General features: G+C 29.1%; 2 protein-coding genes and 1 pseudogene across 2 annotated transcripts; 1 reads left to right on the top strand and 2 right to left on the bottom strand.

The window, feature by feature from the left end:
- Positions 1–2,275: 2,275 nt before the first annotated feature.
- Positions 2,276–5,554, bottom strand: LOC103838622 (protein PLANT CADMIUM RESISTANCE 9). Its single transcript, XM_009115074.2, has 4 exons — positions 5,436–5,554; positions 5,236–5,307; positions 4,542–4,751; positions 2,276–3,145 (listed from the first exon to the last, which is right to left on the bottom strand). Exons 1-4 carry the CDS (start codon positions 5,527–5,529, stop codon positions 3,069–3,071), a joined length of 453 nt encoding a protein of 150 aa, XP_009113322.1. The 5' UTR covers positions 5,530–5,554; the 3' UTR covers positions 2,276–3,068.
- Positions 2,518–19,218, bottom strand: LOC103838621 (beta-glucosidase 15). The gene is made up of 3 exons (XM_009115073.3): positions 13,426–19,218; positions 4,542–13,273; positions 2,518–4,503 (listed from the first exon to the last, which is right to left on the bottom strand). Exons 1-2 carry the CDS (start codon positions 14,200–14,202, stop codon positions 12,527–12,529), a joined length of 1,524 nt encoding a protein of 507 aa, XP_009113321.1. The 5' UTR covers positions 14,203–19,218; the 3' UTR covers positions 2,518–4,503; positions 4,542–12,526.
- Positions 15,430–23,099, top strand: LOC103838620 (annotated as a pseudogene).
- The last annotated feature ends 1,571 nt before the right edge of the window (positions 23,100–24,670 follow it).

The raw sequence follows: 24,670 nt of genomic DNA, 5'->3' as shown, positions 1-24,670 counted from the left end.
TACATTTATTCATTAAAAAATCATTAAGAAACTCATTAAGGGTGATAGGGATAATCATGCTCTAAGATACCGAAAATAAATCTAAGACCCGTGTTCATTTTGGCTCGACTTGGCCTGCGTTCATTTTTTAGTATGGGTTCGCTCTTTCTACAGTCATCCAAAAGTCTTTAACTTAGTTAGAAATTCTCCACAATTCATATATGTCATTTTATGCCTTTCAAGCATAAGATAAATATTTTACATTCAAACAAACTTCAATATTACATGTGAGTACACTCAATGATAGTGTTTGCAATGATGCACCGATCACTCGCTCTCATAATTCGATCATTCCGTGAAATAAATTTATCGGAAGTTACTCGGAAATGCACAGATGCACCATGTTTTAACATTGAATTTCAACATCATAACCTTAAAAACTGAAAACACATGTTTCAATAGGCAAAATTTTCAGTTTCTGCCTTTATTCTTGGTAATATAATAGAACGATGAAAATTTAGTTGGAACAAATATCCAAAATTTAAAAGAAACAACCAAGGAAGTGAGATACCTACATTTCAGTAACCACATAGACTTCATATGTTATTATGCAATAAAGAGAAAAAAGTGAATAGAGACTTACTTCAGTTATTTGAGATTTAGTGTTTTTACTATTAATGGCCTTCCCGCTTGTGTTGCCACTAGAAGTTACAAATCAGGACCCCAAGGAACGAAAAAGCTCCCCATAAAACTTGAACGCTCTCTCTGTCTCTTCCAAACAATGATTATTCTCTTCTCTCGTCCACAACTGCCCATTAAACATACAATATGCTTAAGAATAAGAATGCATCAAACTTTTAAAACTTTCTTTCTTCATAATAATGTTTGTTATATTATATACCTGAGATACTTTGTTCAATTCTTCACTCACGTTCTTCAACAACTCAGAAATGTGGCCTTCTCATTTATAGAATTCAAGTTCTTTATTGTCGAGTATCCTCTCAGATACCTGCACAGCATGTAAACCATTTTAAAAAGAAGTTCCTAGTGAATTTTATTGAATAGTTAAGTTTTTGTTACCATTGTCCCAATCTTTCGGCCACTGGCTCTATGTGCAAAGTAGATGTTGTAGAAGTCAGAGATGAATGCTGGAGGATCGTTCTCTACTATATCCTTAAAATACTTTGAATATATTTCACAGTGAGCCAATTGCTCGGGAATGTCGTAACCTTGTTCCTTGAACCACTCCAAATCCCTGCCCAAATTATTTGTCCTTTCCATTCTCGTGTTTTTGAACGCAGCATCTACACACCAAAACACAGAGTTATTGACAGGGATACCCAAGTAAGAGGACAAGCTTTTTGCATATTTGTATATTTTTCCAAATTCCAATATATAACCATGAAATCATACGAAAACATAAGTTTTATCTAAGCCAACTATAATTACTAATATGCAATATTTATTTAACATAATATAAAACTTTATTAGTATAAAAATATTATATCAACGAATATGATAAACAAATAGTTATGACCTCATATTTATTTTTGACAAAAAAAGGAAACAATTATGAACTCATATTGCTATCCTAATAATTTACTTATGATCATCTCATGTATGGTGCATATTTTTTCCTTTTAATTATGGAATTCTTGAATAAATTCGCTATAAAAATGAACCAGATAAAGTAGAGCGAAATCATTTCAAATAACCAGCTATAAAATTACCAATATTTAAATTCATAGGAAGAAAACTGATGAGAAAACTCACAAGTTGGGACAGTAGAGTCGTGAGTAGTCCGTTTAAGTGTGTCAAACGAATGCAAGCTTGGTTCAATGCAAATGAAAAGATGTCTTTATCTCCGTAAGAACATTTTAATGAGGAATCACAAGTCTTAAGCTTGTGTAACATCTGTATGGTAGATGGCTCTTGGACCTCAACACCTCAGTTCAGTAGATGCGGATGGTTTGGATGGACAGTTTCGGGAATATTCAACTTAAAGGGACACCAAACTTAAGACGTCGAGAGACTGCTTTTCATACAGAATTAGAAGCACTACAATGGACTATGGAAAGCATGATCCAATATTCGACATGTCAGAGCTTTGGGACAGACAACAAGGATCTGATCGCAATGATAAAGGAGTCTCATGCATGGCCAAGTTTTACAACATAATTGAATGCAATTTAGAATCTCCAGCTATGCTTCCCGGCCTTCAAGATCTCTTATATCTCGCGAGCGCAAAATGAAATTTTTGATTTTTTATCTAGAAAAGAGAGGTTTTTTCATTGAGTTCTCTATTTTATTATTTGTTTTATTCTGGTCAAATTACTTTGGACACCTCAAATTTGAGTAATATAAGAGCCTTTGTCAAAAAAAATCATGGTAAATTTTCATAGATATAGTGGCTAACGTAATCAACTATGCCATCAGTTTTTTGGTTTGAAAACATTTATCATCTCTTATTCTCTTTTCGAAGTTAGTGGCCAATTATCTCTATCACTTTCAATCAACTTAATTAGTTGATGGGTTTTGTAAAGTATTCTTTATGTTACATAATAAATGTCATTCTAACACTTTTTGTTACATAGAAAATGTCACTTTAAAATTTTAATGCAAATTATATTTATTTTAATCTGAAAATTAATTGCAAACTGTATTGGTTTTATAAATAATTTTATTTATCTCAAATATTATTGGTTAAATAGATGTAATTAATAACAATTTAAATACATTTCAATCAATCTTTTTAATCTGTGTGAAAAATGTCAAAATAACACTTACTAAAAAAAACAGAGAGAATAATTTTTTTTCATAATGAAATAGAAATTCTTTCAATATTGGAAAAGAGGAAACAGAAGTTACCACAATTTTTTTCTCGGTAGATGCCTTAGAAAAAACATGTATCAAAGCACCATCTTACCCGCGTCCGGATGCCAACATATACAGTACTTTAAAACAGCCAAACAGGATTGCAAATATTCTTTTATTACAGGATATTCACATAGAAGATATCACACAAAATTATCATTAAAACAAATATTATATTTACAACATCAAATTATATATAACCATTATTTGTTTCTTCAGCGGTCCATGCTTGACGTTACAAACGGTGGCGTAGTAGTGTTCGATGTTCCTTTCTCAATGTTTCCTTCCCACCCTTAATTTTCCAAAATAATAAAAATATTTTTATTATTGTTAAGCTGCTAATAGTAACTAAATTTTGTTTCTGTTGATCAATAGATGAGCTAATTAACTATAGCCTTATGGAGTATCAAAATTTTCTCACACCTTCGATTTCTTTTGATAATTGATTTTAGGATACGAGATCACATTTGTTTCCATGAGTCTATAAACGATGCCAAAAAAGAGAGTCTTTACAAACCATTACCAGTAGGTTTTACTCATCAAGTTATGATAATATGGTGCTAATCTCATATACTCACTCTCTTTCTAAGAGATCCATATTTTAGAAAAAAAAATCTGTTTCAAAAAAATACATTTTTTACAGTTTCATTATGCATAAACTAATTGTAAACTGTAAACTTCAAAAAATATAATTGTGTTTGTTAAAATCTTATTGGTTAAAAATTGTAGGAAATAGCTAACTACGGAAAATAATGTATTGATAACTAAAATCTCATATATTTTCTTAATAAATGTAAAAATTCTAAAACATATTTTTTTCTGAAACAAAGGGAGTATTAAAGAAGTAAAATTATTTAGATCCATTATTTAGAAATTAAACTTTGGTATATAAATTTCTACCCATAAATAGATATATGCTAATTATTTCGCATATAATGTACATGCAATTTACTACTTGGAATTTGTACACTAACATGATAAAAATATTTACCCTAGCCATTCTGTATTTTCCAGTCTGTTTAATATGTAATTACGAATCGATAAATCAACTATGTCATTTCTCGAGACATATAATTTTCCTATGACTTGCAGCAGCTGGTTTCCTGATATATTCTATTTCTATGTTATTAAAGTGGTAGTCTCTGTAAAAAGATTAATTAAAGTCTTGTCTTAGTCGTTCTTAACAAACAAACAAATAAGTCTTTTTTTAACAAAAAAGTCTTTGTCGTTTAGTTTATTTGTTTTCTACATAAATAGTGTATTCTAGTTTGAAGAATTTCTTCAAACAAGAATTTAATACTAATTAAAGAATGTCAATGGCCTTCCCTAGTCCAATTTGTTTGTGGTGGCTTTATGTGTTGAAAAGCACCCTTAATCAACTATTACTGGCAGTCTGTTCTCACCATTAGAATAAATAAAAGTATCCAAAAGTAATAGAGAGAGCAAATAAAGTTTCTTTTATTAGAAACTCATAATACATATATGGCATTTTATATACTAATTCATTTTTAAAAAGCAAAATAAAATTATATAACTAGATATTATATTTTTCATTTTTCTGAAAGTATATACAGTCTCTATGATTACTGGTGCCCTTAAATTTAAAAATAGCATCATTGCTAAAAAGAGGAGAGAATAGAGATTGGTTACCTAGATGTGACAAAAAAAAAAAAAAAGAGATTGGTTACCTAGAGAGGGATCAAGACCTCGATATTTGAGTTCGCGGTGTTCTTGAGAAAGAGCACATGAACAGCAGAAGAAGTGGATGGCGCCATCGGAACAAGGCTCCTCGGGCAAGGAGTATTGGCGCCTCAATTTGGCTCTGTATGTTGAAGCATAGTACCATCCACATCCAATGTGAGACATTGCCACCACCATTAATCCAGCAAATCCTTGGCCTTAATTCCATATCCATCAATTAACCAATTTGCTAACACGTATTGTAGATACAAATACATTGCATATAAAGGTATCATGATGAGAAAAAAAGTTTTTACTTCTTATCGTAAGCAACGATGTTTGAAAGTGACATATGATATCAACCCTGTAAAAATAGCGGCATTGTATATTGTTTTTTGGCGTAAATGTCTCACACTTTCATTTTTAAAATAATCATCATTTTCTCAAAATGATTATTCATTCAGAATAGTAAAATTCATCTAACCCGTATTTATTATAAATAATAAGATTTTAACTAATAACCATTTGACAATGATTTAAATACATAGTTATATAATATAATATATATTTTTGGCAACAATTCTGTAAAAGTGTTAAATGGTCCAGAAAATTTAACCCAAAATACAGTTTACATGTTTTGGATTAGGTTTCATCTCATTAGTGATGTGAGAATCTATAATAGTAGTATAAAAAAGATCATACCTGTTTCGCCTTTGTCAAGAATCTCAGCGATCCTCCCAAATGCAACGCAAGGACAAAACCATGTAAAGCAACCTTTATAACAATATATACAAGCAAAAACCAAAAAGATGGTTATGACTAAACCATTTGAATAAGAAAATAGTAATTTTTATTTTGGAACACGAATAGGAAATAGTTATAAAGCTGAATAATGTTATTACATGTAGGGATATCTTCGGAGAAACAATCGTATAAACCGGTGGTCCATTGCCCTTCAGTGACTTTCATCGCATATTTTCCTTCATGTTCAGACATTTTTGTGTTGAATAGAGAGAACTTACTGAAAGTGGTGTTTTTAGATAATCTGTTGTATTTCCTATAGTTATTTATAGATCCTTAATTTAAATTGATTTATACATTCGGTCTCAGCTTTGAATATTGACTCCAAATTTTATACATATATTTTTGCTGGTCAGAAGAAAACAAACTTCTTAGAAATTGCATTGGCGTGGTCACTATAAGTGATTCAGAACATCTCCAACCATTAAAAACTCGGTGAGATTTAAAAAAAAAGAAGAAATTTAATTGAATAACTAAATTTTTTATTTTTTATTTAATTCTAAAATGTTAGTTACAAGACATGTGGAATGTAAAAGTTTAGAAGTGGTAATAAAAACACTTGTTTTAGAACTTTTCTTCACTTTCTCTCCTATTTTTTTATTTCTGTATTTTTTAATAGTAGAATTCTAATTAAAGAATCTCCATTGGAGGTGGTCTCACAGATCTATACTAATGGAACCCAGTTTGACTGTAAATTTATTTTTTTTAATTATTTGGTCTATGTTATCTGAATTTTTTTTTTCAACATACAGTATAACATCTTTAAATTAATACTCTATAAATTAATATACACTAAAAATTTCTATAAAATAATATAATTTTATAGTCCCAAATTAAGTTTAGTTCAATTAGTGTATCGATAAATTAATATCTCTATAAATTAATAAAAAATTATAGTTTTGATGTAGTCCCAACAGTATTAATTTATACAGGTTTCACTGTACTTTAAATTTTGTTGAAGGTCTTAGGTATTCTTTCCTATATTTATAAACCTTTCTAATAGTATATCAAATCATGTAAAAATCAAATTAGGTGTTTTCTTGCACCATGTACAGAAACAAAAGTTTTGAATTTACAATATATTTTGAAATAAATAGTATTTATAAAATTTGTAGATATTAAAGGGAAATTAATGTATTAGGATTAGAAAATTATAATTTTTAAAAGTTGCATACAATTTGAAGAATGTTTTAGTAATGAAAATTATATGACTATAAAAATATAATTAAATAATAATTCAAAATTTGTAAAATTATTATACTTCTTTTTGAATATTAAATTATTGATGATATATGAGTTATTACCATATTCTAAAATTTTTACTAAAAAGTTAAATTAATATTAATGTAAATATCTATGTCACAATTATTTTCATATCATGTCATTTTTTGTAAATAATATAATCTTTTCTAATGAAAATGAATGTGATGACGACACATAAGCAAACTTCGAAAAAACAAATATCAAATAATGTTTAAGAGATTCCATGTATTTAGAAAAACACTTGGCTGATGATGTGATTAGTTTCCTTAACTATGGTAAAACGCCCATTTGTAACGAATCCTTTATGATATAAACAAAGAATCAGTTTATCTTATCTCTAATACTTCATCATATTGACTCTATAACATGAATCACTAATTGGTCGACTTGAACTTAAGATAAAACGGACTGAATGGCTCGTTTCACTTAGTGGGCAGTGAGAACAACCTTCTTTGGCTTAGAGGCCGGGATGGGTGTAAGATATGGAGGAAACTGGAGAGCTAAAACCCAAAGTGGAGGAGGAGGAGAAAAAAGAAGATGAGATTATTGCATCTAATGTTGAGCTTGAAGAAGATACCGTCGATAAAGATTTTGGATGCGTGAAAGGAAATGACGACATGCATAATCAGAGGAAGAAGATGCGACGGTATGAAGAAGCAGTGGTGGACCTGGTGGTGCTGGAGATGTCAGAGATGGATGGAACGAGCTTGACGGTGATGGATGTGTGGAGTGACGGTGATATGTATAATATATGTAATTATATATATTTAATATTTTTATTTTAATTTATAAATAACTAACAAAATTTATTTTGTTTTTGTTTACATAATATCGGCAAGATATCAAATAAAATCAGCACATTGAAAATTATGCAAAGAAAAGTCTAATATATAAAAATATGTCTAACTATTATTAGTATCAGACATTTTGGAAAAAAAAAACAAAACTAAAACTATGCAGGTTTGCATAAGATCCAAAATGAACAATATTGTACTAATCAAACAATATAAAATTAGACATAAATTTAATAAACTCCAGCAATATCAACATACATATATTAAGTTAGATATAGTTCCAATCTAAAACCAACTCGTAATAAGTGAATTGACCATCTATCTTATATATTATTAAAGAACATTTCAACCTATCGATATGTGAGACTTTGTTTCTAATACATCCCTTCAAAATGATGGTTTTTTAGCGTCAACCTCGAAATATTCGGACAATGATCGACGTCCAAATTTGGATCGGGTCGATGTGAATCGATCCATATTAATCTAGATGAGTTTCCAACCCAAAATCAATTGGTGATAAGTGAACTAGACCATATATTTTATATATTATTAAAAGATCCTTTATAACTATCGATTTTGTCTCTAATAACATATTGGTTGAATCATTTGTACCCACGATAAAATAGTGACAAACCCGTAGTTATTTTAATTACAAAATTATCGTGGCAAAATCAATACTCATGGCTAAATATCCACACTTTTTTTAACCGCAAAGCTATAGTCATGGATTTTTTTTTCATTTGAGAAACATAACTATTATTTATATAACCATGATATTCGACTCTATAACCATGATTTTTCTATGACTAGGCCCTAATTGTAGCGAATATTTATAGTAGTGATAGTGTATTTAAAAGGAATATAATGATTTTGATTATGATTTTGATTTTGAACCATATAATTTTTAATTGTCTTTTAAAACTGATACAATCTATTTTTAAAACCGATTCCACGTTTCCACACGATTCACTTCCGCTTACTCATTTTTGTTTACATTCAATTGCAAGATAGCTAATCTATTCTCTAAACATATGGGATTAGATTTGCACATGGTTTAATATCCTATTTATTTCATTCATATGTTTGGACATTGCCTCATCACTCGTCATGGTTATATTACCTTTGAAATGTTAAACGTAACTTCTATGAAGTTTTTGTAAATCAGATAATTCTGTACTGTTTTCAGACGACGAAATCGTCAAAGTCTGGTTAGAATGTAAGTTATTTGTACATTTGGGGTATCTGAAACTTCGATGTTCATACTTGATTCACGCCGAAATTTCAATGAAAGATAAAAAATGTCAATTTTGTCAATAAGATAATCTTAAGTAATGTAATCTGCTGTAGAAAAATTTGATTTTCAAAATTTCTCCAAAAAAAGTAATTTATAAATGTAAGTCATTTGATTGAGACGATTAAAGGTCAAATTATATGTCAATGTCTATGAAAATTTCCAACAATGATCTAAGTAGATACAATAAGCGACCAAGTTTTGAGCTTTGCTTGTACAATTGATCTACCTTTTCACCCTCTGGTATAATATCCTTGATTACATGAAACTAATAGTTATTAGTTTTTTTCATTATATATAATCAGAGTTTGGTTAAACCTGGCAAAGCCCATGCTTGCGTCAAATTACGTTAATTATTTAAAGGTCAGCAAATTCGTAAAACTTAACTTTGGCATAGTGGTTGAAGTTGTCATTAGTCTTTCATGGTGGCAAGGTTCGTGGGTATTCGGAAAATTAATTTTAAGGTATCCATATCCAGGGTTCCCGGATATTGGATATCCTTTTAAAAATTGTAATATTCGGCGATATCAGGATTTGGATCCTTAAAAAAATAAACAATAATATTAAAATATTAACAATAATTTAAAAAGAAAAATGTAAATAATTTTTTTAATTATTTCTATATATGCTACTACAAAATTTATATATATTATTATAAAATGAAAATATAATAAATAAAATTAATTTATATGAAATAATTATCAATAAAAATTACAGATTTGGATATCCAGACTAAAAAAATCAAGATATCCGGATCCACATTCGGTTTTGATGGATCCAACATTTTACTATCCGAATCCGGATCCACCCCTCTAGATATCCGGATTTTTGGACCAACTCTGGATCGGATCTCGGATGGAATCCGGATCTCAGATAATAATTCCAGCCCTAAAAGCAACGGACCGGGCCTGTAACTAATACATACATATGATAAATATTTATAAATATCACCAAAAAGTTTTTAATCCCAAAATAACATACATAAGGTCACAAAATAATGCTCATAAAAAAAAATCATGTATACCCTTAAGATTCACAGTTTAAACTTGATAAGTTATAGTTTTCTTTAGGTTTATACCTCTAATTAAAGTATATATACTAATATCATTTACACCATTAATAAATAAAATATATAAATTAGCAAAAAAAAATAATTTAAAATTAATTTGATTAGATTAGTGATTAAATTAATAATAATTATCCAAAATCTTAAAATAATAAAATTTGTATTACAAATTATATTTAGATTTTATTTTCTTACTATGAACTAATTATCTACATATCTATACTATTATTTGAGAAGTGAATTTGTTGATTTATCATCTTCTCTATGATTTTGAGCTTAATTAATAGTTTTCTCATAAATATTTTATTATATATCTTAATAATAAGCAATTTTGGAATCATGAAAATTACAATATTTCATCTATTAAAAAATTTGATATTATCTTATTTATTATTATATTAAAAAAACATTTTAGGTGAGTCAATGGTTTTATTAAATAATTTTAATAATATTTATATTAAATAATAAACAGTTTTAAAAAAATAGATAATTATCACCTAAACAAATATTTGATATTATCTTATTAAAATTATATAAAAATATTCTTCTCTTATATGTCATGAAAGGATTATATCTATATTTTTGGTATTAAAAAGTTATATATTTTTGGATTTTAATAATATAAAATCATCGATAGAATATACAGTTTGTTATTTTAATTTATTAGTCTTTAGCTGTAAAAATTCTTTTTTCACAACTGTAAATTTTGCTAATATGTGTTACCACAACCTGGTTATCACAAAAGCTCTTGTTTATATTCTACCGGTACAAAGCAGTACACATTTACATGTCCTAAAGAAACATACAAAAAGAACATGCAAAGAAAAAAAAAGATATTTTAAAACAAAAGAATTCGCCTAAATATTATCAAACCAGTGGTACATTTATTTATTTATTGTCAATCATATTTTTTAAAAAATAAAGATAATTCTTATATATATTATGTTTTTCTTTGAAAATAATATTTTTCTATTATAAAAGTTAAAAAATTAAGATAATATAATTAAAAAATAATTAATCAAAAAAATTTGAATAAAGATATTTTAAAAATATTTTTAATATGTGAGTGTTAAAAAATTTGACTCAATAGAATCATATTTATTTTTATGAAAAACTTTTTCATATACAAATATTTGATGTCTGGTTAAAAATTGTCAAGAATATTTGAATTAATAAAATATAAACATTCGTAAGAAGATTATAGCCGCATATACAGAAAAACATCTAATGTTGAAATTAGTAATACGAACTTGTTTTTGAATTCGTACTTTTCCAATTTTAAGTTTTTCATTGGAGTTTGTTACAAGGGAATATAAAGAATAAGAAGTTAAAGTTTATTTTATTTTTTTTGTCATCAAGATAAACAGATTCATGATGACTCTCCAAACTTAATTTGGAAACTCCGCATCCATGTGGACGACAAACTGACTATAAATATCTGAGGAAATCTTGAACGAGCTGCTGAACATTTTTTTAAAATAATATTAGGGTTTGAACATGTTCTTTTTTTTTAAAACTCAGTTATGTATTAATTAAGTAAAAAAGAAATTAAATTCTAAATAATAGAAAAAATATTTAGTGATTTTGATAGTTATTATCTTGAAAATATTATGTATTCTGTTATTATCCAAAAACTATTTTCCATCACAAAATTTTAATTAAAAATATAAAAAAGGAAAAAGGAAATTAAATTATAACGTAAAATTTTGAGTGATTAAAGTCATTGGTATACTATTAATAAATATTAAATTTTAGAGTGCCAAAATATCACATTCATGGTACCATTTTTATTCTCACTTTTAAAGAGAGAAAATACATTTATAACTATCGTGTTAATCAATCTAGAATTAGAGTTTAGAGTTGATGGGTGGAGTAGGATTTTTGGAATGTGAAGTTTAGGGTTCTAATATATATATAAATTAAAAAATTAGTTTCAAAAAGAATTTTCAAATCTCAAAAAGAAAATTAAAAAAAAAATCGAAAAAAAAAATAAAAAAGTTCAAATTTGAAAATGTATATTTCAAAAACATAAAAAAAATATTTTTCATTATATTTCATTTATTTAAATAATTATTTATTATATATAGAAAGTAAAGGTATACGAGTTTTTTTGCTTCTTAATTCTTCATGAAGAAGTAATTTTTAAAAATGTTTCTTTAGTAATGATAAACATGAATAATGGTACCAATAAAGTGGTAAAAATGAAATTTTCCCAATTTTATCATTATATTATTAATATAATACGCCTCAAAAATTGATAATGGATAATCAGATTAAGTGGTAATCTTTTTGAATTCCAATGTAATTGATCAACATGACGTTTCAAATGTTAGAAACCCACTTTCAAGATGATTCTGAATTTCATGTTGAAATCTCCAATCATTAAGTTTCTCAATTTCTCACTGGAAATCGTTTTTCACGCTAAAAAGGTTCTAGACTCTCTGTTCTCAGTTTCTCACCCATGTCATGGCTCCGCTTTTTGGTCGCTTCGGTCAGCTAAATTAGTGATCAAAGAAATAAGCTCTCTGTTCTCATCCATGTCATGACTCCCCTTTGACCAACATCTGTGTGTAGGCATACTGTTACCATAGTCGCTTCGGTCAGCTAAATTAGTCGTAGTTATGTATGTGCATTTTACTCATCATTTATAGTGCTGCCAATCATTTATTTCAGTTGTATAAAATAACCACTGCTTATTATTTCCAAAGTAGAAAAACATAATAGTAAATCTCTCAGAATAATAGAGATGTTGATAAAATGGAATGATGCATAATCTCATCACATGCTTTTCTTCCCATTCAACAACTTTCTGAACCATTGAGCTGATTTCTTTGGGTATCTCTTACATCCATCCTTGAAATCCACATAAACCAGCCCGAACCGAACCGTGTATCCCATTGCCCATTCGAAATTGTCTAGCAACGACCAAGCAAAAAATCCCTTCACATTTGCTCCAACAGAGATAGCATCTTTAACCATCTCGAGATGTCGAGCGTAGTAATCAATCCTATCACCGTCTTTAAGGAAAACTTTACCGGTACTAGCTTCATCTCTACCGTTTTCGGTTATGTACATGACAGGATCCTTGAACTTGTATTTTGCATAGAGGACAAGATCACGAATTCCTTTCGGATATATCAAAAGCCAATCCGATGCAGCCTTTGGACCGATGGGAACTCCGTTTCTTTCGCCTGTGACGCTTGCACAAGGATCAGAGAACATTGTAACGTTTTCAGTGGAGCAAGGGACATCCTTCGCGTACGATGAAGAGTAATAATTTATGCCAATGAAATCATAAGAGCCCTTAAGCATCTTAGATTGCTTTGCCGTGAATGTAGGCAAGCGACCGCCTTTCACATTGTTGACCATGTCGACCGGGTATTTACCGGTCACAAGTGGCTCCATGAAGTAGTCGAATGTGAAGGCCGTGGCGCGTGCCGCGGCTAACTTATCCTTGGCTGATTCTGTATAGGGCAAGTTCCAACCAGCGTTTAAAGCAATACCGACTTGACCTTTTTGTAACGCCTGTACGTTATACAACATTCAATAGCATTTTTTTTAAATATATAATCAGAACTGGAGTAAACATACTAAGATCGGGTGATTCATAGAATTATACACAATCAATTTTTGTAACTTGTCTAACAAGAAAAACCCGGAAATTTATTAACACTGACCTTGTATTTTTTTCTGTAGACCCTGACGGCTGCTCCGTGAGCAAGGATAAGGTTGTGACCTACGATATAAGGCTCGGTGGCTCCATCCCCGGCTGTACAATTAGGGTTAGTAAATTTGGAGCATCTTCCTGGGGCCATTACACCCGCAACATACCCTTGTTGCACTACTGTCAATGGCTCGTTCAGTGTCATCCAATGCTTCACCCTATCTCCAAAATGTTTAAAGCAAATATCTGCATAATCGTGGAAGTCATTCACAATCTCTGCGCCACGGAATCCACCATAAGCATCTTCAAGGGCTTGCGGCGTGTCCCAATGGAAAATTGTGGCAAAAGGCTTGATTCCTCTGGACAAAAGCTCATTGATTAGGTTGTTGTAATAGTCAATACCAGCCTGGTTGATTCCTCCTTTTAGATTCCCACGAGGCAAGATCCGAGACCATGAGATTGAGAATCTGTATGCATTGAAACCAATTTGATGCAATAAAGCCACATCTTCCTTGTATAGATGGTAAGAGTCGTCTGCAACAGAACCATTGCTACCATCTTTTACCTTCTCTGGGTACTTTTCAGAGAAGGTATCCCAGATACTTGGTCCTCTACCATCTTCATGAGCTGCTCCTTCTACCTGGTAAGCAGACGTTGCAGATCCAAAAATAAAATCTTTTGGGAAATCATTTCGTTTCAGTTTAGGTGTTGAAGAGCTGTTCTTGGCAATGGCTTCGTTACAGGCCAAGACAATCAGCACCACTAGTAAAGAAAGATATTTACCTCTCATTCTTAATTTTTCTTTTGATGTTAAATGTAGTTATATTACAAGACGATTAACTAAGTCGGTATTTATACAGGAATAAAGCGCGTATTTGGAGAAGGAAAGTGAATCTTTTAGAGCAAATTTAGAAAGATAATCTGATAAGATAGAAAGTAATCACCATTTTTCTAATTTCTAGTTGTTTCTCAATTAGTAAAATATAATATTCAACTAATCTTATCTAGTTATTTTCAAATCTCCATCTGTTCTGTACTTTTAGTTTTTCAACAAGGTTGATCGATTGTCTAACTGTTCATGTTTATCCTAAATTTAAAGAGAAACTAGATTATGACCCGATGGTCTAGAATTAATCTGGTTGTATATCCTTATTGAGAAACTAGTTCAGGACACAAGTTTATACTTCCTATATCTCTGAATAAGTGTCAATTTAGCATTTTTTTATTGTTACATAAAAAGACGGTCATTCTATAATTTCAATGTAATTTATAATCACTTTTAGCTAAATATTAATTGCAAAAATGCATTAATTTTATAAATAAATTTATTTATCTCAAATATTATTGGTTAATTAGTTATAATTAATGAAAACATAAATACATCTCAATCATTATTCTTAATATGTATGAGATATGTCTAAGTAACAATTTTTATGAAACAGATAGAATAGTAGATTTATAGTTTATCTGAATCATATTACTGGTTAATTAGTTATAATTAGTGAAACATAAATACATCTCAATCATATAGTGTTGTTATCTGAAATAATATTTTAATAAAAGTTAAAAAAAAAAAAAAAACACATAATTAAATATTCATCAAGTAAATTCTTAATTTTATATAATTGAAAAGATGATCGATGTGTTTAAAAAAGGAAGATATTTCCTAAATATACTGTAGTAAACAAAGAAAATTACAAACAATTATAAGACATAATAATTTTTAGATGAAAATATAAATTATAATATAAATTATAGTTTTTATTTAGTAATGAATGTATTAATCAGTAGCTATAAAATATTTATGCCCACATCTGCGGATCAAACACCTAGCTGATATAAATTTACATATTCTATTAAAATATCTATATTATTAAAAGAGAAATACAAAAATAAAATACCCCTTAGTTTTGTAACTTATTTACAATTGTATGCTACTGAAGTTATTAATTAACCTACTTTTTAAAATTTTTTGTCTTTTCCTCTTTAATTAATACTTTTTCAAAATTACCCAGAAATGGCGGAGTGGACTCGACAAAGGAGTGACAAGGAGAAGCCTCTGATGAAGCAAGTGAGAGACGAGGACTCGATCAGACCTCTGAGTCGTAGACATGGAGCGAATCGCCACAAACCATTCAAACATCAGATTGAGAAACAACCGGATGAAGAATCGAAACGAAGAGCAGGCAAAGACATCTGCAAAGGAGATGAGACGCATGCAACTTGAAGATAAACCTCCACCGTAGTATCGATTTTAGCCAATTTTTCTACTGTTCACAAAATAAAATAAATTAAAAGTTATATTAAATATAATAAATATTTTAAATAATATTTAATTTTAAATTATTAAATTAATTTATGACACTGGTAAAAAGAATTCTGGATCCGCCACTACCGTAGATGTTATATTCTGCTGATAGTAGTTGAAAGATAAAATAGTAGACATGAGTAAAAGTGTAGACGACCAGATCTGCCGTCATTTAGAACATAGTACAAATAATAGATTGAATATTCTACGAAAGTAGATGGAAACATATGCAGCATATTATGTTTTTCTAGTTCCAGTAGATTACTGTGTTTTCTGCAAATCATTCTTTCAAATTTATCGTAGATGGAAGATCATATCTTCTACAACCTTTAGACAATTTTTGAAATGGCTCTTTACACAACAATTTAGTAACAAATATATTTTTCCTAAATACACATGTATATTACCATCATACTAGATGGTGGCCCGCATACTTGTGCGCACTAATATATATCCAACTAATTCAAAATTTAGCATAATTTTTAATTTTAATCTAAATTATTTAATTAGTTTCAAATATCAAATTAAGTAGAGATATAATTTACTTTTTCTATCACATGACAACATAAATAATGGTTGGTATTTGTAAAATCTTATATTTATTCTATCACTAAACTACACATGTAAAAGTATCTTCATTATAATTATCTAATAAAGTTTTGTTATTACTTTAAAAATAATATAGACGGTAAATCTACAAATAAACCATAATTACCAAATTATTAATGAAGCTTATGAAATCAAACACCTCTTCATCAAAGTCTTAATTGCATTTTATATGAATTTCTTCTTCCTCGAAGTTCATATTGACACCTATTAACCAAATTTACTATAATTAAAAACATACTTCTATTTAATAAAACAATTATAAACTAAAAGTAATAAATTATATATATCTAGTAAAAGGTGTATTTTTTTTTTAATTTTTAACCGCGAGAGATTATATTTTTGGACTTATATTTTGATTCATAAGATAATTCGGTGGTAAAAAAGAGAAGCAAGCTTCATTTTAAAAATAATAAATAAAATACTAAAAGATTTAATATCAAAAGTAAACATAATATGAACAAAATTATAAAATTAATACTCGTTAATAATAGTTATCTATGAATATAATGAAAACATTTATTAAATAATCACGAAATATGTTCAAAACTAACAACTCACAAAGTTATTTATTGAAACTAATGACTGAGCCTAAATTAAATCATGGAATATGACAAATAATATTCTAAAAGTAATAAAACATGAAATTAATAAAAATAACTTAAACTTATGGAAAATATGACAGGTAAGCAAAACTAAAATTACCACCTAAAATTATTTTAATTATGATAAATAAATAAAATTACTAACTAGAATTATAAAGAACATAAAAATAATAAATAATAAAAATTATTGAGGATATGAAAAATAAGCAAAACTATAATTATTGAAAACATGACAAATAAATAAATTATATTAAATTATTGAAAATATGACAAATAAGCAATAAGCAATGATAAATAAGTAAAAGTTACCTAAAATCATAGAGAAGAGGACAATTAAGCAAAATCACTTCATAAATAATAGTAACTAGGTATTTGAATTTTCTTTTTTTTCAGATCGGTTCTTTTTAGTTTCAGGTCAGTATGAGTCAATAATTCAAGTATCTGTAAAATTTACTATGTAATTTGGCTACGTAATGAGTCTAGCTCCGTTTGAGTATTTAGGACCCTTTCATTAAAAAAATATCTAATATTTTAAATATATTTTAAAATTTGAAATTTACTCAAAACCTGAAACTATAACAGAAAACGCAAATCTAAAATTTACAATAATATTTTTATACTCATAACATATATAAACTACTCAAATATACATAATATGAACAAAACATTCTAGGTACTTTGGGTACTCGGAGTCCAACAGAGACCTGCATGTCCAAAAAATCTAATAGGTACTTTTTCCCAATCCCGAACCTCAACCTGTATTTCGTATTGGTTTGGTTCGTTTATCAAATTTAGGTAAAATTTTCATACTTAAGAAAGAGTTACATAAGAGTGTATATAAAATCTCGAATAAACCTATTCATAAGTTATATAATTTTAAATAAATTTATGTATTCGATATAATACGACTTATAACATAATAATACACAATATACTCAAAATACTATCTCATATCCAACTTCGTATATAAACCATATAATTCGTGCTTTCAAAGCGCGTGTCAAAATCTAGTAGAGTTTAAAACATCTTACATCATATGAAAATAAGAATTGGTCCTATCTTTTTAAAAATAATAATAATTGTAATTCCAATTAGAAAGTTTGAAATAGTAATGTTATTTAAATTAATGAATTAATGATTTAAGCTAAAAACTAATAAAAATATTGTGAAAGTTAAAATAATTATAATCATAATTCTAATTAGAAATTTCAAAATATTTATATTATTTATATTAATAAATTAATTAGAAATCGAAATATTTACATTATTTAAATTAATAAAATGATGATCTAATCGAAAAACTAATAAGAATATGATAAATAAGCAAAATTAGCTAAAATCATGGAGAATGTGACAAATCAGCAAAATCACTTCATAAATAATAGTATAGATTACCTAAAATCATGGAGAAGAGGACAACTAAGCAAAATCACTTCATAAATAATAGTATAGATTTAGTATTTTTCTTTACTTTTTTGACTTCTCATTAAATTGATATGAATTTTTACAAAGTGTAAGGATAGTCATTGTCTAAAAGTGCCTAAAGTTGATTTTATTTTAAGGGGACAATATCTAAGATGAGTTGTCATTTTTTTAGCAAAATTCCCTAAAAATTATCTTAAGTCTGATTACAACGAAATTCTGATCAATTTGGGTTCGGCACTTATGCCCCAACCCCCAACCAATGGCTCTTCATCATAAATCTTAAATGACATACATCCATATATTGCAGAATGTTAAATGATGTCATTATTTCAACGGAAAACTAAACTTTCATCTATGCTAAATCATCGCTTCAGAAATAGAGCCTCAGTTCCTATCTGCAGCAATTGGTTTGTGAACATATTAAATCATAACATATATTTTTGTTTCTCGAAGATGATGCGAAGACCTTTGCCTGATTGCATCAACCACCTTAGAGCATCTTTAACGGGGGATTTTAAATGGGGTTTTAAAGTTAATTGGGTATTTAATTAAATGAAAACTAAATAAAAGGGGAGTTATCGATCCTTAAGAAAGGATTTTTGTGATCGATAACTAAAGAGGTTTTTCCTCCACGTGTCAGCTAACGAAAGACAAAGCATATATTTTTCTATTATTCTTTTCTCTTTTTCTTTTCTTTGGTTTCACTCGGCTTCTCCGCCGCTTCCCCCGTTGTCTCCGCAAGACGACGATGGCTGTCGTTCTCTCCTACGCACCTCCAAGGTTGAAACAAACGTATTGTTTGTTCAATTGGCTTTCCTTTGCACCTCCAAGCTCTCCTTCGCACCTCCAAGGTTGAAACAAAGGTATTGTTTGATCCAATCTTATCTCCTTTCTATATGAACTGTGATCATATAGGTTTAACCATTTGAAGTTTTGTTTCATTCGATAGAATAAGCCTATGTTGTTATAAATGGTTTTGATTGTTATTTAGTACTGATGACAACAAAAGGCTCAAGCTTTTGAGTTCTTGGCTTATTCCATTTTAACCCACCTTCATAACTTTTTGTAAATTAGGTTGAGAAAGTAATTGAAGCTGAGAAGGAAGGAGCAAGAGAATTAATCCGGGAACATGGAAAGGAGAAGGCTTTCTCGGCTTTGAGGAAGAAACGGACGCAAGAAGAGCTGTTGAAGCAAGTAGATCTGCATCTTCGTGCTTGAGGGTGCTGTGGCACAGGCTAAGACATCAAACTCTCCTCCGTCATCCTCACCGCCTCTCTTCTCTCTTCCTCAGCCGACCGTATCTCTGGTACGTACTGGAAAACTAGTTCATATCCCTTATACAGGTCTTTAACACATCATCATCTGTCATGCAGGTGCTACCGTTGGTATCATGTGCCATACTGGACATAGGAATAGATCCAAAGTGATCAAAGCTGTCACAGTTCAACATCGATCTTCCTTCTCACCTACACGCAATTCCTGACCTAGAGAAGGCTTGTTCCATCAAACCCCTCTCTGTTCCTAAACCGTGCCGATGCTCTCACAAGATTTACAAAGGTATCAAACTCGTTTCATCCTCAAACGGCTTGCGCTTCTACACAGCAGGCAACATCACCTTACACTGAGTACCATGTAAAAAGACATGCCTTTCATTTTTTTCTTCTATATGGTTCCTTCTGAAGCCTGTCATACAAAAACCCTGAAACCGTTTGCTGAAATCTTTGAGTTCTCTTTTCCATCAGTCTCTGCAGCTCTGTTGCTCGGCTGATTCATAGCATGGATTCTTCCTGTAACTGAGCCTCGTGGCTGAGAACTAGACCTTTTCTTTGATCCTCCACCGCCACTCGTCAAGAATCCTAAAATCTTGCCAGTTTTTTCAGTCTTTGTAGTCGTTTGACAGATAGAAAACGTGTTTGTACCCTTCAAGCCATCTTCTATTGTTTTCAGCCTCAGCTTCCACCTCTCCTGTATTTATATATATATATATATATATATATATTACTTGGAGGCATCATAAACTCCAATTGCTTGCAACACAAGCTTAACAACACAACTTAAATTTTTTTAAGAATCCTAATTAAGAAACTACCACTGGAGCACACATTTTAAAGGTTTCTTAACTAGAGTTTTTAAGTACAATTAAAGTATATTTAATTAATTAAAAATTATTAAGAAATCCATATGGGGTTATAGGGTTAAAGATGGTCTTAATAAGTCAACAACAACCAAAGTGCTCTTAGTTTCAAGCATTGACAGTTTTTCACAGAGTCAACGATGCGACCTTCAAATCAGAGCTTATATCGTTTATTTACAGTTAGTAATTTTCATATATCTTTTATTTACAGTTAGACACATGCGTTACCAATATTTCTTAAGTATGATGTATTATCATATATTTATAAAAATATGACACATGTCAAAAATGTTAACACTATAGTATATGTTAAGATACTTATTTAATTACCAAGTTAAGTGGTATATGTAGGCGTTACACAAATCAATAACCTGATACAAGTTTTTATAATTCAGTATTAGTTATTAATCAAATATATAATTTATCATGTAAAAAATAAAATAGTTACTAAAATATAAGTTATGGTATGTTAGGGTTATGGTACGTTGTTAATAATTAATGTATCACTTAAAATTTATAGTAGCTCTTAACATAGGTATTAGCCGAAACTTTTCTTGTAACACATATAATAAACATACATATTTACATAGATATAATATTCTTTTCTACACGGTAATAAATATATTAGTTGTTAAGCCTCATATTATTTTTCATTAGAACATAAATCATATTTTGATGTAGTGATTCGTTATAGGCAATTTATGAATGTAACATATTAAACTTTACTATTATACCTTTAACAGTTTTAATAGAAATAATCTAACTATTTCATATTAGTTGGTATCAAACTCAAGTCATTGAATTGATTCACTTGTCTAACGTTGCGTTTTGTTTTTGAAAATGACTATAAAATGAGATGAGATGAAAGAAAAGGTAGGAGAGGAAAGAAAAATAGGAGAGAAAGTAAAAAATAGTTAGGAAAAAAGATGAGAAAGAATTAGGAAAAAAAAGGACTAAAAATGAGATGAGAGAAAGCTAGAGAGTAACTTATGTGTTTAGGGGAATGAATCACAAAACATACATGCACAAATAGGTTTCAGAGGAACTGACACTACTGACCTATGGATGTACATGAAGGAATGGCAAAATCGTCATACAAATATTAATATCCACTCATGTGTATAGAGCTAATTAGGGACCCGATTATGGGCATAGAAGCCAATTAACTCCAATAACATCATGGGAGTGTGATCTCAAGTATGTTGCAAAAATTTACGTATTACGGCCTAAAAACCTAATAATGTAATATCAAACATAACTGGCAGTTTTTCGGGCCAGTAGATTTTAACAGTTTTTTTTACTGAAATTTGATAGGATTTAAGAGATTTTAATATCTTTTCGTCTGAAAGTATCAACCAACCCATATACTCAAAAGTCAAAACCTCGGCCTCAGAAGACATACACAAACGTGTGTGATTGTAAAGCTTAACTAGAGTTTGATCCGCGCACCTGCGCGGATATTAATTTTTTTTTATAAATGAATATTTATTAGCATAAGTGGTAATCTATATTTTAAAATTTATCCGTTAAAAAAATTATTTAGTATGAAATTTCTAAATACAATAATTTTATAGTTTATACTGAATATTTTTATTTTATCATGTACACCCTTAATTATATCATCTATTAATTTAGAATATGACCTGTAAATTAGCGCAAATGTATTTTTCTTTTTTATGGATCAAAATTTTATGATAATATATAATAAAATTGTTGTATATACTATTTTTATGGATATAATTTTTATGATTATGTATAATAAAATTTTTGTATACTATTTATTATGTATATAAGGAATTAGTAAAATAATTACCATATAATGTATGTATTAAATTACGAAATTTATATATGGAATTAATTATTTTCAAACACACACACACACACACATATATATATATATATATATATATATATATAATAAAATAAGTAAAGACAAAGAATACTAAAAGCTAGGTATATAAATTATTGTTGCCATAATTTTTAGTTAGAAATTAATTTTGGAAATGTATTAATTAAAGAGGAGAAGAGAAAAATTATAAAAAGTAGGTTAATTAATAACTTCAGTGACATACCATTGTAAATAATTTAAAAAACTAAGGGGTATTTTATTTTTGTACTTCTCTTTAAATAATATAGATACTTTAATAGGATATGTAAATTTATGTCAACTAGGTGTTTGGCCCGCATATGCGGGTATAAATATTTTATAACTACTGATTAATACATTCATTACTAAATAAAAAATATAATATATATTATAATTTATATTTTCATCTAAAAATTATTATGTCTTATAATTTTTTGTAATTTTATTTGTATATGACAGTATATTTAGGAAATATCTTCTTTTTTTAAACACATCATCTTTTCAATTATATAAATTAAGAATTTACTTGATGAATCGAGAAGTAAGATGGTGGAGCACAAAGTTTGAGGAGGTTACATTTACATGGACCAAGCGTACGGGAAATGAAGTGGCTGATAAATTGGCAAAAGCTAATATACCCAATGATGTACCGTATGAATACTACTTCTATATTCCTCATTTCATAACAGATGCTTTACATAAAGACTTTGTAAACTCGATTTATTAATATAAATTGATGTTAAATAAAAAAGAATTTACTTGATGAATATTTAATTATGTGTTTTCTGTTTTTTTTTTTAATTTTTAACTTTTATTAAAATATTTTTTCAGATAACAACACATTATATATATGAGTTATCTTTTTATTTTAAAATATATTTTTGATTTTGGATAACTCTTATCATTATTAATTTTAATCAATTACCTAAATCAATTAAAATTCATTTTTATTTTGTGGTTACTTTATATATTTTATTCATTAAGGGTATAAACCATATTAACAACTCTAACTTTTAACGTGAGAGCTCGAATACGAAAAATCACTTCGCAGATAATAGTATAGATATATGATGAGTTAAAGAGCGTAAAAAACCAAGTAAACCCCAATTATAAGAATTACCCTCAGTTTTTATATCTCCTTAATCTCTCCGCCGTCTCTCTAAAAGTTCTTCAAAACTTCATCTCCGTTCCCCGGCTCCGGCTGCTTCCTCAGAGCCGGAGTCGGGTTTCGTTTTTAGTTTTATGTTTCGTTTCGCTTTTGGTTTTCATCGGGTGGTTTGCATGTTGATTTTGATGGTGGTAAGCTTAACCTTCAGATCTGTCCTTGATCTGTTTTGTGTTAGCTTGCTTTGAGGTCCTGGATCTGCAAGAACTACGGTGGAGGTTTGTCTTCAAGTTGCATGTGTCTCATCTCCATTGCTGATGTTTTTGCATGCTCTCCGTTTTGATCCTTCATCCGGTTGTTTCTCAATCTGATGTTGGAATAGTTTATGACGATTCGCTCCCTGTTTACAACTCAGAGGTCTGATCGAGTCCTCGTCTCTCACTTACTTCATCAAAGGCATCTCCTTGTCACTCCTTTATCGAGTCCGACTACACGTGGGCCTCTGATCTACGGTGTCCTCTATAACCTACTTATAGTAGAATCTAATTTCTACTGGATGTTTTGAAAAATGTAGTTCAAAAACAGTTAGTAAATATTTAGCGATCTTGAAAGTATTTTCTCTACTTTTGTGAAGAATCTTTTAAAACTCTTACCTCAAAAATAAACATACCCATTATCTTGATATCTTCATGATGTCACCCAAATTACACTGGAGTTTAATAAGATTTTACAAATCCAGCACGTCTGGTTCCTCAATCACAAAATGTGAGAATTTAACAATTATAAAATTTAATTTAACGTTGAAACAGTTTTGGTGAGGTGTTTGCGTTTGTCTTCACACGTATATATACACATTGGTTTCACACATTTCGTAATTGATATGTTCTCGCGGCTGAACAAAGAATCAAATCAGAAATCGAGTTAAGATCATTGAACACTATTGTTGTTAACTCGAAACAAAACCGATCAAGCGTTTAGAAAATATTGAAACAGAGACAAATTTGTGAAACACTATTGTTTGTGCATTAGTAGAAACTGACGCCATCCAGCGAGAGAAACCACCACGATTAAGTTGAGAAAGATAGAGAATTGAAAACCCAGAATGAAAAAAAGCTCAAACTTCACAGGCCGGAAAGAAGGCTTCGACAACGACGGAAATCACCTCTTCTTCTTGGTTGGTTGGATGGAGTGGTGAAAAGACGTAATAG

Source organism: Brassica rapa, chromosome A09 (genome assembly GCF_000309985.2).
Source record: "Brassica rapa cultivar Chiifu-401-42 chromosome A09, CAAS_Brap_v3.01, whole genome shotgun sequence".
Classification (NCBI taxonomy): Eukaryota; Viridiplantae; Streptophyta; class Magnoliopsida; order Brassicales; family Brassicaceae; genus Brassica; species Brassica rapa.
The sequence above is the reverse complement of the archived record's forward strand: the minus strand, read 5'-3'. Positions and strand labels throughout refer to the sequence as shown.